The sequence below is a fragment of the Lissotriton helveticus genome, chromosome 9 (genome assembly GCF_964261635.1).
Source record: "Lissotriton helveticus chromosome 9, aLisHel1.1, whole genome shotgun sequence".
Lineage (NCBI taxonomy): Eukaryota > Metazoa > Chordata > Amphibia > Caudata > Salamandridae > Lissotriton > Lissotriton helveticus.
In genome coordinates, this window is record NC_136070.1 from 1,068,271,706 (window position 1) to 1,068,286,044 (window position 14,339).

The following is a 14,339-nucleotide window of genomic DNA, read 5'->3' on the forward strand; positions in this document are numbered from 1 at the left end:
AACATGCATATGAATCTGAATGTAATAGAGATCTGGGAGACCACCTGTTTAGTGACCTGTATCAATCAGACTCCTACATGTGTCCCAATACACAAAACCATCACCAATGTTTCCAAAAATATTTACAAACACCAACCTTCCAGTTAGTAACACCTTCATGCCAACCCACTTCCTGAAGTGAAACCTGATATAATCAACCTGCAGTACAAACATAGGTAAAGCTGTAACTCAACAAAGAGGACAATTTCCAGGTCTTCTCAGTGCCTTCACCCGGAAGATAAGCTGGTGTATCCCATCCACGATGAATCAGCATAGTGAAACCATGCATACTATCAACAATCCACAAGAACCCTGTATGAATCGATTAGCATGTAGTCTCTACTAGAAATGAGAACATAAACTCTAATGTACTTACTTCTCTAGACCCCGCCGGCAGGGACCTCCGAAACAATGTTCTTGACCAAATTGTGCACCTATGCTGACCCAACTCGCCACAATTGAAATCGAGGTTATGCGGCCTAGTTTAAATTGTGGCTAGTTAGGTCAGCGTAGTTGCACAGATTAGGCAAGAACATTGGATTCCAGGCCCATTTCCGTTCATAGTTTCATAGTCTTCCAGAATGGTGGGAAATATGAACAGAAAATATTTGTTCCCATTTGTAATTTCACCTTGGTTTTCTTCAGACAGGTCCTTTGGCCACTGAATCTGCTGTGATCTCCAGACAGGCTGTAATAGAGGGCCTAACCAGTAGTGAGAAGATCATACATTGTAGGAAGTGCTGTCATCTCTGTGGTTTAACAGGGAATCATCAGTGGCAGCAGCAGAGGAACCTTGTGTTTTGAATCTGGTTGAGTTGACTAGTAGGACACACTTCTGGTATCTTGGTCTATATTGTTTCTGAGACTTTATTGACATGCAGAATGGCTGAATAATGCCATGATTCAGGAAGTGTTTTAAATATGCAGTTCAGTGTATGTTAGCATCACATACAACAAGATTTCCAGGCTACTCAGTGTATTGTTTTGCGATCAATGGCCCCATCACAAAGTGAGAACCATTGATGTTGTATGAATTTCTCTGTGCTTCTCATAATGACCCCGATTGTATGGGATGGATAAGAGATTGATGGGTGAGATACCTTCGGAGTCTAGATGATACATAGTAGGAGACAGCGAAGTGGGCACAGAAAGGTAATGACGTAGGCGGGTTTTTGCCTGATCCAGCACAAACCGCTGCATAGAATATACACAACTATATGAACACAACTGAAAGACTATGGGTGCACTAGGTTCGACCAGTGCCTTGGGAGTGAGGACAAAGTTGACCGTCTACATATGAGATGGAACTGGCTGCAGATAAACGTACTTTGTGAAAAAAAAATAAAGAACCTCTTGAGAGAATATCTAATATAGAGAGCAAAATGGATGCCAAAATAATACTGTTAGGTAAAGGGCAAACGCCACCATACCCAAGAGTGCAAAGATTTAATTATTTATTTTAATATCTTTTATTGATTATACAGTATTGTCAGGAATCACTTTCAACACAGCTTGTACATTAGGTTTACTAATTAATTATTAACACTAGATACAAACTTGTTCCCTGTTTCTTCCCCCTACCCCATGTGCAGTTCAGGCATGGTTTCATTCAAGATTTGTTGATTAACTACATATAGATATGTGACAATTCAGCGGCCCACTATATATTGAACATTGTTCGCAGCATAATGGTCAAGGACCTGGGTATGAGATGATATATCCCACTATAAACCCCATGGTCAATATATACGACATGTACATTTCCCTTTTTTTCCATAAATTCCCAAATCCCACCTCTGATGCACCATCATCTGCATGACCCAAACAACCCAGTGGCCAAATCTCTGCTGGACAATCTGTCGGCTCTCCAGATCACACAGAAGGGCTTTGAACCCACACATGAAAAAGGTCACCTCCTAGACGGGGTATTCAGCAACGACCATAGACTCGAGGTAGGGACTCCTCTGCCTCTCACATGGACTGATTCCCATACAGTGGCTGCCAGTCACCTCGGCCCTGGCACTCCCTCGTACCATCCTACAAGGGAGAGAATGGACAAAACTTTCCATTGACCGGTGGATCAAGTCTCTGTCCCCCGCCCCTTCCCAAGCTGAGGCTGACCCTACGTCTCTTTATGATAATTATACCAATTGGTTGCGTACGGCCCTGGACTCTATCGCACCCCAGAAAGCCCTTAAAGAGAAGACCAAATCTAGGGACTCACCCTGGTTCACCCCCAAACTTAAAGAATTGAAAAGAGTTTGCAGGAAGCTTGAAAGAACTTGGAGGGAATCCCGCAGCAATTTAGATAAAACTAACCATCATGAAGCAATCAAAAAATATAAAGCAGAGATTAGATGTACAAAATCTTCTTACTTTGAAGAAAAAATCACTACTGCTTTCAACTCTCCTAGAGAAATTTTTAAAATAGCAAAATTCCTTATCGACACTCCTCCTATTCCCCTTGACCCCAGCAAAGCTCAGACTCGTTGTGATAAACAGGCTGAATACTTTTGTAAGAAAATACAGAATATTTCTTCTGCATTTGACTCACCCAATTTGGCCTATGATGAAGGAACCATCTCACCGCACACTACGCCCCACAAATTGGATGAGTTCCCTCTGCTAAAAGAGGATTCTCTTGATCTCCTCATGCGGAAAGTCAAATCTGGGTCACCCACTGATCCCGCCCCCCCTTGCCACCTAGCAAAGATTACAGATACTATTAGACCTGTCATCCTCAATATCTTAAACACCTCCATCACCACAGGCTTAGTCCCCTCTGCGTGGAAATGTGCCCAAGTTAGAGCGCTATTGTAAAAACCCACCTTGGACCCAGATAACATGGCCAACTATCGACCAATTTCATTACTTCCTTGGGTTAGCAAATTATTAGAAAAGCATATCAATGCCTCCATTACACAATTTCTGGAAAACAATCATCTGCTTCACGACTCCCAAGCAGGTTTCCGTCCTATGTTAGGAACTGAGGCTGCCCTTCTGACGGTGACTGAGTTGGCTAGGAAACAGATGGACCAAGGCGGCACCACAGCAATTATGTTGCTCGACCTCAGTGCCGCTTTCGACACTGTCAACACCAGCATCCTTTTCCACCGCCTTCGCCAAATAGGAATCTCAGGGAAGGCCATGCACTGGCTTCAGTCCTTTCTGGAGAATCGTTCCTTTGAGGTAGTAGAGGACACCACCCTCTCAAAAATCTGGCCCCTTGACCAAGGCGTGCCCCAGGGCTCTGCCTTGAGCCCTACCCTTTTTAATATTTATATGCAACCTCTTGCTGACATAGTGCATTCGTTCGGTCTAGACATAGTGACCTATGCCGACGATACACAATTGGTCGTATCTATGAATCAGTCCAATACCTCCCCCCCTAATCTCAGTAATTGCTTGGTAGCGGTCACCCAGTGGATGACCACCTCGCACTTGAAGCTCAACGGCGAGAAAACGGAGCTCATGATTTTGGGCAATTCAATCACTTCTAGCCCTCTGCCGGACTGGCCCCCATGCATGGGCATCCCGCCCCAACCTAAAACCCAAGTAAAGAGCTTGGGCATTTGGCTGGACGCAAATTTAAACTTCACACAGCAAGCAACCATTTTGTCCGCCACTTGCTTTGGCCTTATGCGCATGCTTAGGAAAGTGCTGCCACTTCTTCCTTCTCAAGCCCGTAGAATAATGGTTCAAGCCATTATCTTGTCCCGCCTGGACTACGGGAATTCCTTATACCTCGGGGCTCCTGCCTCTACAACAAGGAAGCTCCAGGTTACTCAAAATGCGGCAGCCCGCCTTTTGTTGGGCCTTAACCGGCGAGAATCAGGCACAGCGGCTCTGAAGAAACTTCACTGGCTTCCCATCAAGGCCAGAGTATTGTTCAAATCTATGTGCATTATGCACAAGGCCATGTGGAAGACCGCACCAGCAATGATTTGTTCTTTAGCGACCCCTTACCTCCCCCACAGATCACTGCGATCTAGCACAGCATTCCTGGCCACCATGAACAAAATCAAACGTACCAGATGGGGCGGGCGCTCTTTCTCCTGGAACGCCGCCAAGGCGTGGAACTCCTTGCCTACTACCCTTCGCAGCGAATCTAACCTTCTGAAATTTTGGAAGGAACTGAAAACTCTTCTTTTTATCTAATCTTGGTCTTTTCAGCTCACACTAGTCAGACTATACTCAGCGCTACAAGGCCTCCGGGTTGTTTGCGCTTAACAAAACACAATTAATAATAATAATAATAACAAATGTAGAGGCATCAGCCTCCGTGCCAGAAGGTCATTCTCTATCCGTTCATCTTGCTGGACATTTTTCATTCGAACCACTTCAGCCACTGCCCATTCAGACATGTCTCGCAGCCATTTTCTGTATCTGGGTGGGCATGCATTCATCCACTTGATGGCTATCCGTCTTTTGGCCAGTACCATCCCCTATGTTAGGAATCTGCAGCTGAGTTTCTTCTTTGCGGCGAGGGGAGGAGACCCAGTAGTATCTCCGGAAGCGCACCCTCTAATTCCCAACTAGTGGCCTGTTTTAGATTCTATAGTACCTCCCTCCAGAAGGGTATATAACCTCTGTACATTTCCACACCATGTTTAAAAAGTCAGTGTCTGGTGTTCCACAACGCGGGCACAGGTCTGATCCTTCCCAAGAGTGCAAAGTTGTGCAAATATCGAACTGGAGGCTGCCGAGTGGGGACAGGCACAACAGCCAGGATTCAAGGAAACACAGTGTGGATTGGTGCACGGAGGCTGATACTATGATGCATCAAAGAAGAAGATGTCTGAAGAAATTCACAACCATTTTGGGTGCATTTGGTGTGAGTTTCATGGACTATCATGAATCAACACATTGGGGAGGGAGACCCTTCTAGTAATATTGTTTAGGAGGTTTCCTACCAAAATTGTAATAAGGTGGATTTGATGTAACTGTGCATGTCTGTTCTGTCACCTATGTCCTTTCTTTTTGTTTAAACTCACTCAAATTTTTTTTTTAAGTACTCTCTCGTTATATAATTATTTAGATTATGATGATGCCGTGGTCGTGTAGGGTGACACAAAAGTAAATCATACACTTACAAAGTCACAAACATTTTGGACATGAAACTTTCTTGATTTAAAATTTCTGGTTTGCTACATCCTACTTTGCACGTTCTTTGCTTAGTTTAGATGTAGTAACGTATCAATTGTTGTCACTACAAATAGTGGTTTAAATGCAATATCTTTGTAGACATACATCATCTTTATATTTTTTTAATAGATCTGCAGATCACATTGGTAAATTACCAAGTTTGCCTTCTCCTTCAAGAGCCACAATGTTTTATGATGCCTGCGATTCGAAAAAAACAACTCATAAAACACATCTGAAAGGATCTGCAAAAAAGCAAAAGCCAATTATGACAAAAGCTGAAAATCAAAAAGTGCCTTCTCTGACACCACGTGGTACGTTTTTGAAACTATGATTGTTAATGGTTTACAAATAAATACAGGCTTTTCCTCACGTAAATCGACAATCTTGCCTGATTACGCAAGGACCTTGTGTTGCTGATGAGCCATTTTTAGTGCATTATTTTATCATATTTGTATGATCATTAGGTTAAAGTAGCAGAAAATGGCAGGATTCTATTAAGAAAATTATCTTTTGTTCTAGGAAGAGGAAAAAGCTCAGCTGTCAAGAGTAAAAGTCCTTCAAAAGTCGATAAAAAGAATAAAAAGAGTGCACGTGTACCTGAGCCTAAATACCACTTCACGATGCAACTGGAACTTATCCATCTGCTTGCAGGTACTGATATTCTTTAACATGGATCTGTTAAATAGTAATTGAAAGAATCATAAGTACCAAAAAATGAACAATGTAATCGTTTAGTACATCAGCTTAATAAGGGCATACTGTTTTGCATTATCTTTCATTCAGAATTCCCACTTATTTGATGCTCAAGAGTGGTCACAAAAACATTCTTTCATAGCAATGAACTCCATTCTTCATTGCGAAGCTCCCTTTCTCACTCTCATCTAGTCCTCTGTAGAACTATGTTCCACTTTTACCCACAGTTTGTTTTGTTTTCCTGTAATAATTAAATCTGTGTTCCATTGTTGATGATATCTCAAGCGCAATACCCTAGGAGAATAAAAAAAAAAATTTCTTTATTATTTTTCAGTTCTGCATGTAAACAAACAAATACATGACAGTGATCCCCCACTTCCCATACTTGGTGCTAGGCATTCCATAAATATCAAATCCAGATACGTTCCCTCCCCACCTAACACATTGCTCCTGCAATCTCTCCCCAGCAGTCTAGTAGAGTGCTAATTCTTCCAATTGTCCGTGGATGTAACAAGTGCCCCCATGTACTTCCTTTCATCTCACAGCAGCTGACTATCCCTATCCAGTACGAGTACCCTCAAAAACTAACCTGCGAGACCCGTGACTGCGTGCATGCCAGTTCCTCCCAAGACCTGCCCACTCAAATGCTCTCAATGTGTCCTCCCGAGCAGCTAAATCCTTGGTTACCTTGCCATCCCTCGTGGACATCCTAATATGTGTCTCCTCTGCGGATGTACGTCAGTACAATGCGATCATTTTGATCGTGGTACTTTACAACGCGGTTTTCACAACGCAAGTCGTTACAACAACTTGCGCTGGAGGGCGCTGGATTGTGGATTAATTTAATTTTCTATTCCAACTCCAGCCCACGTAACAGTAGGGAAGGTGTTGGAATAGAAAATCAAACTATTCCTTAAGCAAGAGCGCCATCCAGCGCAAGTCGTAGTAATGACTTGGGTTGTAATAGCTGCGTCGTAAAGGTCGCGCGGTGTAAACACCGCGTTGTAAAGGATGTTTCCCTCCTCTGCAAGCACCCATTCGGTTGTATTTCTAACTCAGAGAGTTGCCGCCGGGCCTCCCTTCCCCAACCAGCCTATGGCTACATTCCTTTTCCCTAAGACCATTGGCAAGTGAAGAAATTTATTTTGCATTTTCCTATTTTTTGGTTTTGCTGTTATGCCCAGGAGGCACAGTTGAGGGGAGAGAGCCAAGACAATACCTGTCGCTCCTCACAGTTGAGTTGCCACCTCCTGCCAATAGGCGCAGAATCTGGCCCTTTGCGAGCCGATTTTTCCTTCATGAATCTGGCTGTTAGCACCCTCCCTATGCAATCACTGGCTGCATTCCCTCAGAATCAATGTATCCACTCCTAAGGCCCTTCAAACTTGTACTAACTCCATCCCCATTCCCAGCTGTTCAGGTTCCCTTCTCAGTATAGCCTCCAACTTTTCTTCCTGCAGCAACAGACCTCTTTGCAATTCCCTCATGACCCCATATGCCTAGCCCAGGCACATAACCCTCACCACCACCCTCAGAGCTTCCCACTCATTCCCTATGGAGACAGTGGAACCTGAACTGGTCTCCACATAGATGGACACATTTTCGCGTACATCCTCGTTGCATTCTGGATCCAACAATATCCCTGGGGATAATCTCCAGGAGAAAGGCTCACCACTCTTCCTCCCCACTTCAAACTCCACCAGCATCAGGGAATAATCTGACAAAAACATAGAATCAGAGTGGGAACCACCCTAGGCCCTAATACTCAGTTCGCTCGACTAAAAGTATTGTGTGCCAGTGATTAGCATGTGTATTTCTTGCCTGCTGGGTGTAGTTCATCCACACATTATTGCTCCCCGTATTGACCATATTGGGTTTAGTGTGATGGTCTAGAGGACCCCTGTCTAACTCTCCACATAGTATGCAATTAAAGTCTTCTGCCCACTCCACCGGGACCTCTATGCCCCCAGCCAGCACATCCTGTATATTGAAGAACGCCCTAGCATCAATATTATGTGTGTAGACGTTAAGAATTCAAATAGCCCTTCCTAAAGGAGGATGCACTGTCCCTCCAGATCTGCTCCAGAGTATGTGAGATGGAAAGGCACCCCGGAAGCCACCCATATGGACAAACCATAAAATTAGCTGAGTAGTTTGAAGAATATAACACTTATTTTCAGCTGTATCTCTTTGGACTCAGTCAGGTGGGTCTCCTGTGAGTAAGCAAAGCATACCTCGTGGCACCTGAGGTTAGACAGGACCCTGCTTTGCATAGCCACCAAATCTCTTGATATTCCACTTGATTAAGTTATATTCCACATCCATCATGATCTCTGAACGTTCTCATTTTTGTCAAGGACTCCCACAAACCATTCCCCAGGGTGGAGGCACCCATTCGGCATCTCATTAGGCTCCTCGTTGGAGAGGTGGGAAGTCTGTGTGACACACCAACTCATACCATACAACGGCAAACTCCACCTAAACCCCTCCCACCCCACACCAGAAAAAAACTTGACAACATCGTAAAGATAGTCTTGTCCAGAACCTATGTTCAGAACTGTCCCCCAAGGTATAACTAACATGTTGCAATACTAAACCTTTGTGATACGTGGGTAGATACCATACCCAGAAGGCCTCTAAACCCAAACGGTCAGGGCACCATGGAGAAGCCTACCACAGTAGCCCTAGTGAACCCCATATTAAGTGCCCTACTTAAGCAGTTCACCAACCAATATATTGAGTGCAATATGTCTGCACAGAGTTTTGAGCCAAAGAGACTCCTAGTGTCCATTGTCGTCTGAGCTCATCAGCAGACTTCCCCCCTTCCATTTAGGATACCAGACCATTCTCCCCAGAATGGCCACCACGTTCTCTCCCACACTCCACCCCAATCAGCAGCTGTAAACCAATCAATAGGCCACTGATCATGTGGAGGTCACCGAAAGACCCCCTGTCTACTACCACAGTTGTCTCTGACACCTCCTGTGGCCTAGAGCCAGGCTGATGGTTGATGCGCTGAGCGCATCACTGTGACATTGTGTATTGGGTAATAGTGTTGACCTGCAGGGCCTTGGAAACTTTGTCCTTTCCCATTGCTCAAATACCACTCACTGCACACAAAATTAGTCACCTAGGGTTAACCCACACCTTGCTCCCCTCTCGCAAGCCCACACAGGGGAGACCTTGCACTGACTTCCCAGGGTCACACAGTCTGCACCCACCACCTACCACTGATCTGCAACCTCTCACATATACCCACTTCCGAGGGATGAGTCCATGCCAGTGATGTTAGATGCCAACCAGCAAGTATTCTGCAGTTCTCTGCAGAGGCCACTGGTAATCTCTGCACTGCTCCTCTAGTACGACCTGGCGTCCAGATACCAGCACGCTCCAGATAAATCACTCAGATATTCCTCCAAAAAAGAAGCCAGTACCCTACAGATGCACACGTGTGCATGCGCCACACTCAACTGGAACAGGAAAGATCAGCACTATGATAGAGCCTGCCCATGATTGCTAGAAAGGAGAAACTGCCTAAGTATAATGCTCATTCAAAGTAAACCAGGTGATGCTTACGATTGCAAATAATAATATTGACACAAATTTAACTACAGCATGATTGCATTAATCAAATCTTGGTAGCAGTCATCAATACAAAGTTGAGAGGAATTATCAATTCATTATCTGAGGGTTAAACATTTATCAGTGAGTTGGCTGGAGTCAGACACCTAGGTATTGGGCGGATATATCAAAAGTTTTTGCTGTCAAAAGTTTGGTATCCACAAAATCACAAGCTTTGAGATTGCAAAAACATAAATCTCAATATTCAAAAAAGTATATTATGCATCTCAAATGGACTATTTCACAGTGGCGGCTCCTCTGCAATTGCAGAAGTGCATTGCCCCACTGCCTAGCCAGCCAACGAAAAATAAAACGATTCTCTATCATCATTTTTTTTTCATTTGCGAGCTTGTGCATGGAGGGGCGGGGCATCGGAGGGTGGTGGAGGACTGCGTGTGCACTCCCTAAGTGCTCATGTGTGATTGGCCTGCCTTTTCAGACCGACCAAAACACACATGCGCATTTAGGTTTCTCCATCCTGGCTGCATTGAGACTCCCTGGTCTGAGGACTTCCTGCCTGCTCAGGCCAATCCCTGCACTGCTCTGCAGCAAAGGGATTGGCTGGGAGTCTGTCCCAGGGGCTGCTGGCACCCAGGAAGAAGAGCCCAGCAGGAGCGACGCAGGAGGCGGCCGACGGCATCAGGTACTTTTTTTAAATATTAATAACTGGACGTCGCCACTCCCCATCCGTGCTCGCTCCCCTCCACGCCCCCCCTCCTGTGCTCCCCCGCAACCGCCTCACCACCCTTTGTTAGTGGCGGCCGCCACTGCTAGTACAAATTGCAGTAGTGGCAGAAACCAACCCACACAAACATGCCCCCAGTGTATGAAGGTTTCTGAACGATATTTGTGGTGAGTGCCTTCACAGACAACATTCCTGCTGCAACAAAAGTGAGAGAAATGGAAATTACGACAGTAGTTACCAATGTTATGTTTTATACTTGACTGGAGAATACCACTCAAACAAATCGGCCTAAAAGTTGTTTGATTGCACAACATATGTCAGAATGCATTCAAATATATTGGTACACAAACAAATTGGAGAACATTGATAATGTTACATACATAAAACTAAACAAAAATCACACATCCATGTGCTGATCAAGAATACATGCCCTACTGTACGACGGTGGGAAGGGTGCAATTGTACTATTACTACGAAATGCTATATACAGTGGTGCTACTTTGTGTGTCATATCATCAACAAAATGTAATAGTCATTAACAATGTTCATATCTGCTCGATGTGCATAACCTCAATAAAATGTTAAAAAAATAAAAATAAAAAGAATACATGCCCATAGTCATGGCAAAAATATGCCAAATTACACAATTTAGAGCAAGGATAGTTCAGACCATGGAAGACACAATAGGCTACAGTTGGTCGTTTCTAATATGATGTCTAAGCAGAATATACAGCCAACACGGGTTTTGTCTAAGAAGACTTCCTCAGGACTGTAAAGGTACAAGAAATTGTATAATATAAATGCGTACATATAAATTACCACAAAAAAAGTATTAATATCCAGCAGGAAAAGTTGTGTGAGACAAGTGTCACCATCACAAAATCATCCAAAATAGAAGGAAAACAATACTTGCCAAAAAGAAAAACAAAAGGCAACCAGTGCACAATGTTGGGATGACAGAAACCACAACCAAAAGAAAATAAAAAATAAACATAACACATCGATTATGTGCAATCACCAGTTCACTCACATGACACCGTAAAATCTTTAAAAAGAACAAGCTGGTGTGACTGCTGGCATGTCACCTTGTAGTAGTAGTAGTTTGTATGGAAATTGGCAAAAGCTGACAGAATAGCAACCAAAGTGCAACAAAATTACACACATCTGAAAAGTAACATATATTTTGAGTTTCAGAAGGTGAAGCTTACCCGCCAAAAATTGCTTGGATAGAAAGGAAGGCTATTTCGAAGTGTGTTAATTTACTAATATTAGTGTATATGTAAATCCTTATTTTTGAATAACTATGTCCAAGAGTAGAACATCAAAAAGCTTCACATTATGAAATGCATGTTTTTTATAATATGGAGTTATTTTATGTTCTACTCTCTCTTGACATATCTTTGTACAGACATCTGTGGGACTGCACCTGTGACTGGCAGTGCAGTAACCCCTAGATAGAAAGATTTTATGAATTATTCTCTTTGACATGCAGGAACAATCCCCTAAGCCATTTTCCTCTTTCTATGTGTTCTATGGGTGCTGCAGAATCTGGGAATGCGTCAAAATCCATGGGTTTTGCGTGGGAATGCCCACGCACCATTGACGGAACGCCTCGCTGGGTCACAGTAGCGCAATGCAGTGATTTCTGCTGAATTTGATAACACTGGATTTATCAAGTAACTCAGGGCCACGTTGCGGGGTGCAAAAGCGACAGAACACCTTGATGTGGCCCAGTGCATGTTACAAACAGTTTTTGCACTTTTGTTCTGAGAGGCACCCTCTTTTCTTATAATGGTCTGCAGATTTCCTGTCTGCTGACCATTTTACTAACTTCCTTAGTTTAACATACACATTCTTTGAAACTCTTTTAGTATTTTTAAGTGGGTATATAATGAATTAATATACTACATGTTTTGCAGAGATCAGATTAAGGAATGGATGTAAAATGCAAAACTCGATTCGCTGGTCCTGTTGCTGATTAAGGCTGTTCAGCCAATGTCAGTCACTAAATTCCTCCACACAATTAGCTTGTGGAGAATTTAACCACAATACAGGTCAGGACAGATAATTGCACTCGTGAATCACTGTAATAAGAAAAGTACTTTATTAGTGCAATTTCTGTTTTACAAAGGTCCAATAAAAAGAAAACCCAGACCAATTCTTCAGTTCTGTTTGCTTGAACATGGTCAGCTCAGCCACAGTCAATCAACGCAGTCCTCATGCATTCCCTTTGCAGGATGCAAAACCACAACATGGTTTGTGGTATACAGCTGCACTAAATAAATACTGAAGTAAGGAAAGCGCAGCCTCAGTTCTTTTATAGGGGTCAACGGTTCAATGAAAAATGCTGGATCTGATTTAAGGCTTTGGGTGGCTCTAATGAGATCAACTCACCTGAGGCATGGACCACATCACTGGTCATATTACTCCAGCATCATGAACATGAAATGGGTGGCTATTGTTTCACTGAAGCAATGGCCACCATAAGACAATTCTCAATTTCAGATCATTGAAGCAATACATTAAAATTTCACTGGAGATGAAAATATACTCTACTACGTAGAGAGGGTTTATGTGTGAAAACCTAGATCTATTGCAACCATTTACATTGAGATGTTTAAACTCATGGAGGCCCAATGAGCATTGTCTAGATTTGCAATAAACATAGAAGAACTGTATGAAACAGGAGTTTTCATGAAGGCATTATGTACTAAATAAACATAAAGAGGCTGCTCTCTGTAGACCTGAAACCACAGTAGAGTACCATTAGCAGCAAGTACTCATATTATTAAGTGCACTTATATTTAAGGTTGTTTGTAGTGCCATTTAGTTATTGATTCAGAAGGCAATATTTTTCATTGTGTACCATTTATTAGTTTATTTCAGCTTTGGATAATAACATAAAGGGTTATTGTGCTCACATACTTGAAGAAGAGGCTTGTAGTTGTCCGAAATGTATTAGATTGATTCACTTTAATAACCGGTTAGATTAGGAGATGATAAACTATACAGAACAGCATAATGGTGATTCAAATGAACATGAAGAATATTGAACATTGTCAACTTGAAAAAATATTCCAATTGAGACTTTAACTAGATTATTTCTGAAAAACTTAACATTTATCATGTCAATTAGCACACAGATGGCCAGGGCTCGTTGTGATCTTTTGCAGACATGCATTGTAAAATTTCTGAGATTATACAGAAGACACCGGTGGCATGTACCAGGTAGTGTACTTATACTAAGAATGCATTAAAATCACCAAGACTGTTAATTTGGAGAGCTCATTGACAGGTGGAGAGTCATCACAGGTTCAGATTTACTCTATACCCGTTCATAGGATGCGGTGGTCACCAGGAAAACTCATAATGGATTCTAAATTTGTATGTCGATGACCGAAAAGTATTAGAAGTCCAGCTATGAATTAGCAGATACTGCATAATGTCCTTAGATCCATCGTGGATGGTTATCCCAAGGTTCATTACTTGATGCTGTGCAGTCAGGCCTTATCATATCTTGCATAATTTATGACAGAAGATCCAAATGAATGCTTTGTTCAAACTCTTCCATCATCATTATATATTGTGAATCCTTATTTATGTTTTTCCTGCTTTATATCATTTTGTTGATTAGTTTCATTTTGTAAAAATAAGTGGATGCTGATGATGGTGATTAAGCTACCATAACAGCTTCATTTGTATCTCTACACAGGAGATGAATCAGTGACCAGTTACTTAAAAGAACCATTCCAGAACATTCTATATGGCTACTTGACCATGGCTGTAGATACACCACTTTTGTCTAACGAACAAAAGCGGGAACTTAATCCTCTGGTTATAAGAATCAACTCTGCCACTTGCCTCCCAAACACTCCAGTTCCCATTGAAGTGCTAAAGGTAAGCCCTGTCAACTACCTCTTTCCATGATACCATTAAGCAGGCTTCAATGCATGTATTAAGGATGAGTCTATGGCTGTGATAAGGAGACGTGTGGACGGAAGTAGATTTTATTTCAAATCTAGCACTCCTGTGCTAGGACCCTCTTCAGTAAGATACATACATGATAGATTTCAATTGTTCCACCTTGATTAATCATCACAAATGGACAAAAAATGGGCTATCTACATGAAATTGTAATTTTCCCACATAATGGAAA

General features: G+C 42.6%; 1 protein-coding gene across 2 annotated transcripts in view; it reads left to right on the forward strand.

The window, feature by feature from the left end:
- CFAP92 (cilia and flagella associated protein 92 (putative)) overlaps positions 1-14,339 on the forward strand; it is a 385,549-nt gene that overhangs the window by 227,235 nt on the left and 143,975 nt on the right. For both annotated transcript variants that reach the window (XM_078661436.1, XM_078661435.1), the window contains exons 7-9: positions 5,314-5,495; positions 5,704-5,835; positions 13,896-14,080. In XM_078661436.1, coding sequence (XP_078517562.1) covers positions 5,314-5,495; positions 5,704-5,835; positions 13,896-14,080 — 499 coding nt within the window. The remainder of the gene's footprint in view (positions 1-5,313; positions 5,496-5,703; positions 5,836-13,895; positions 14,081-14,339) is intronic.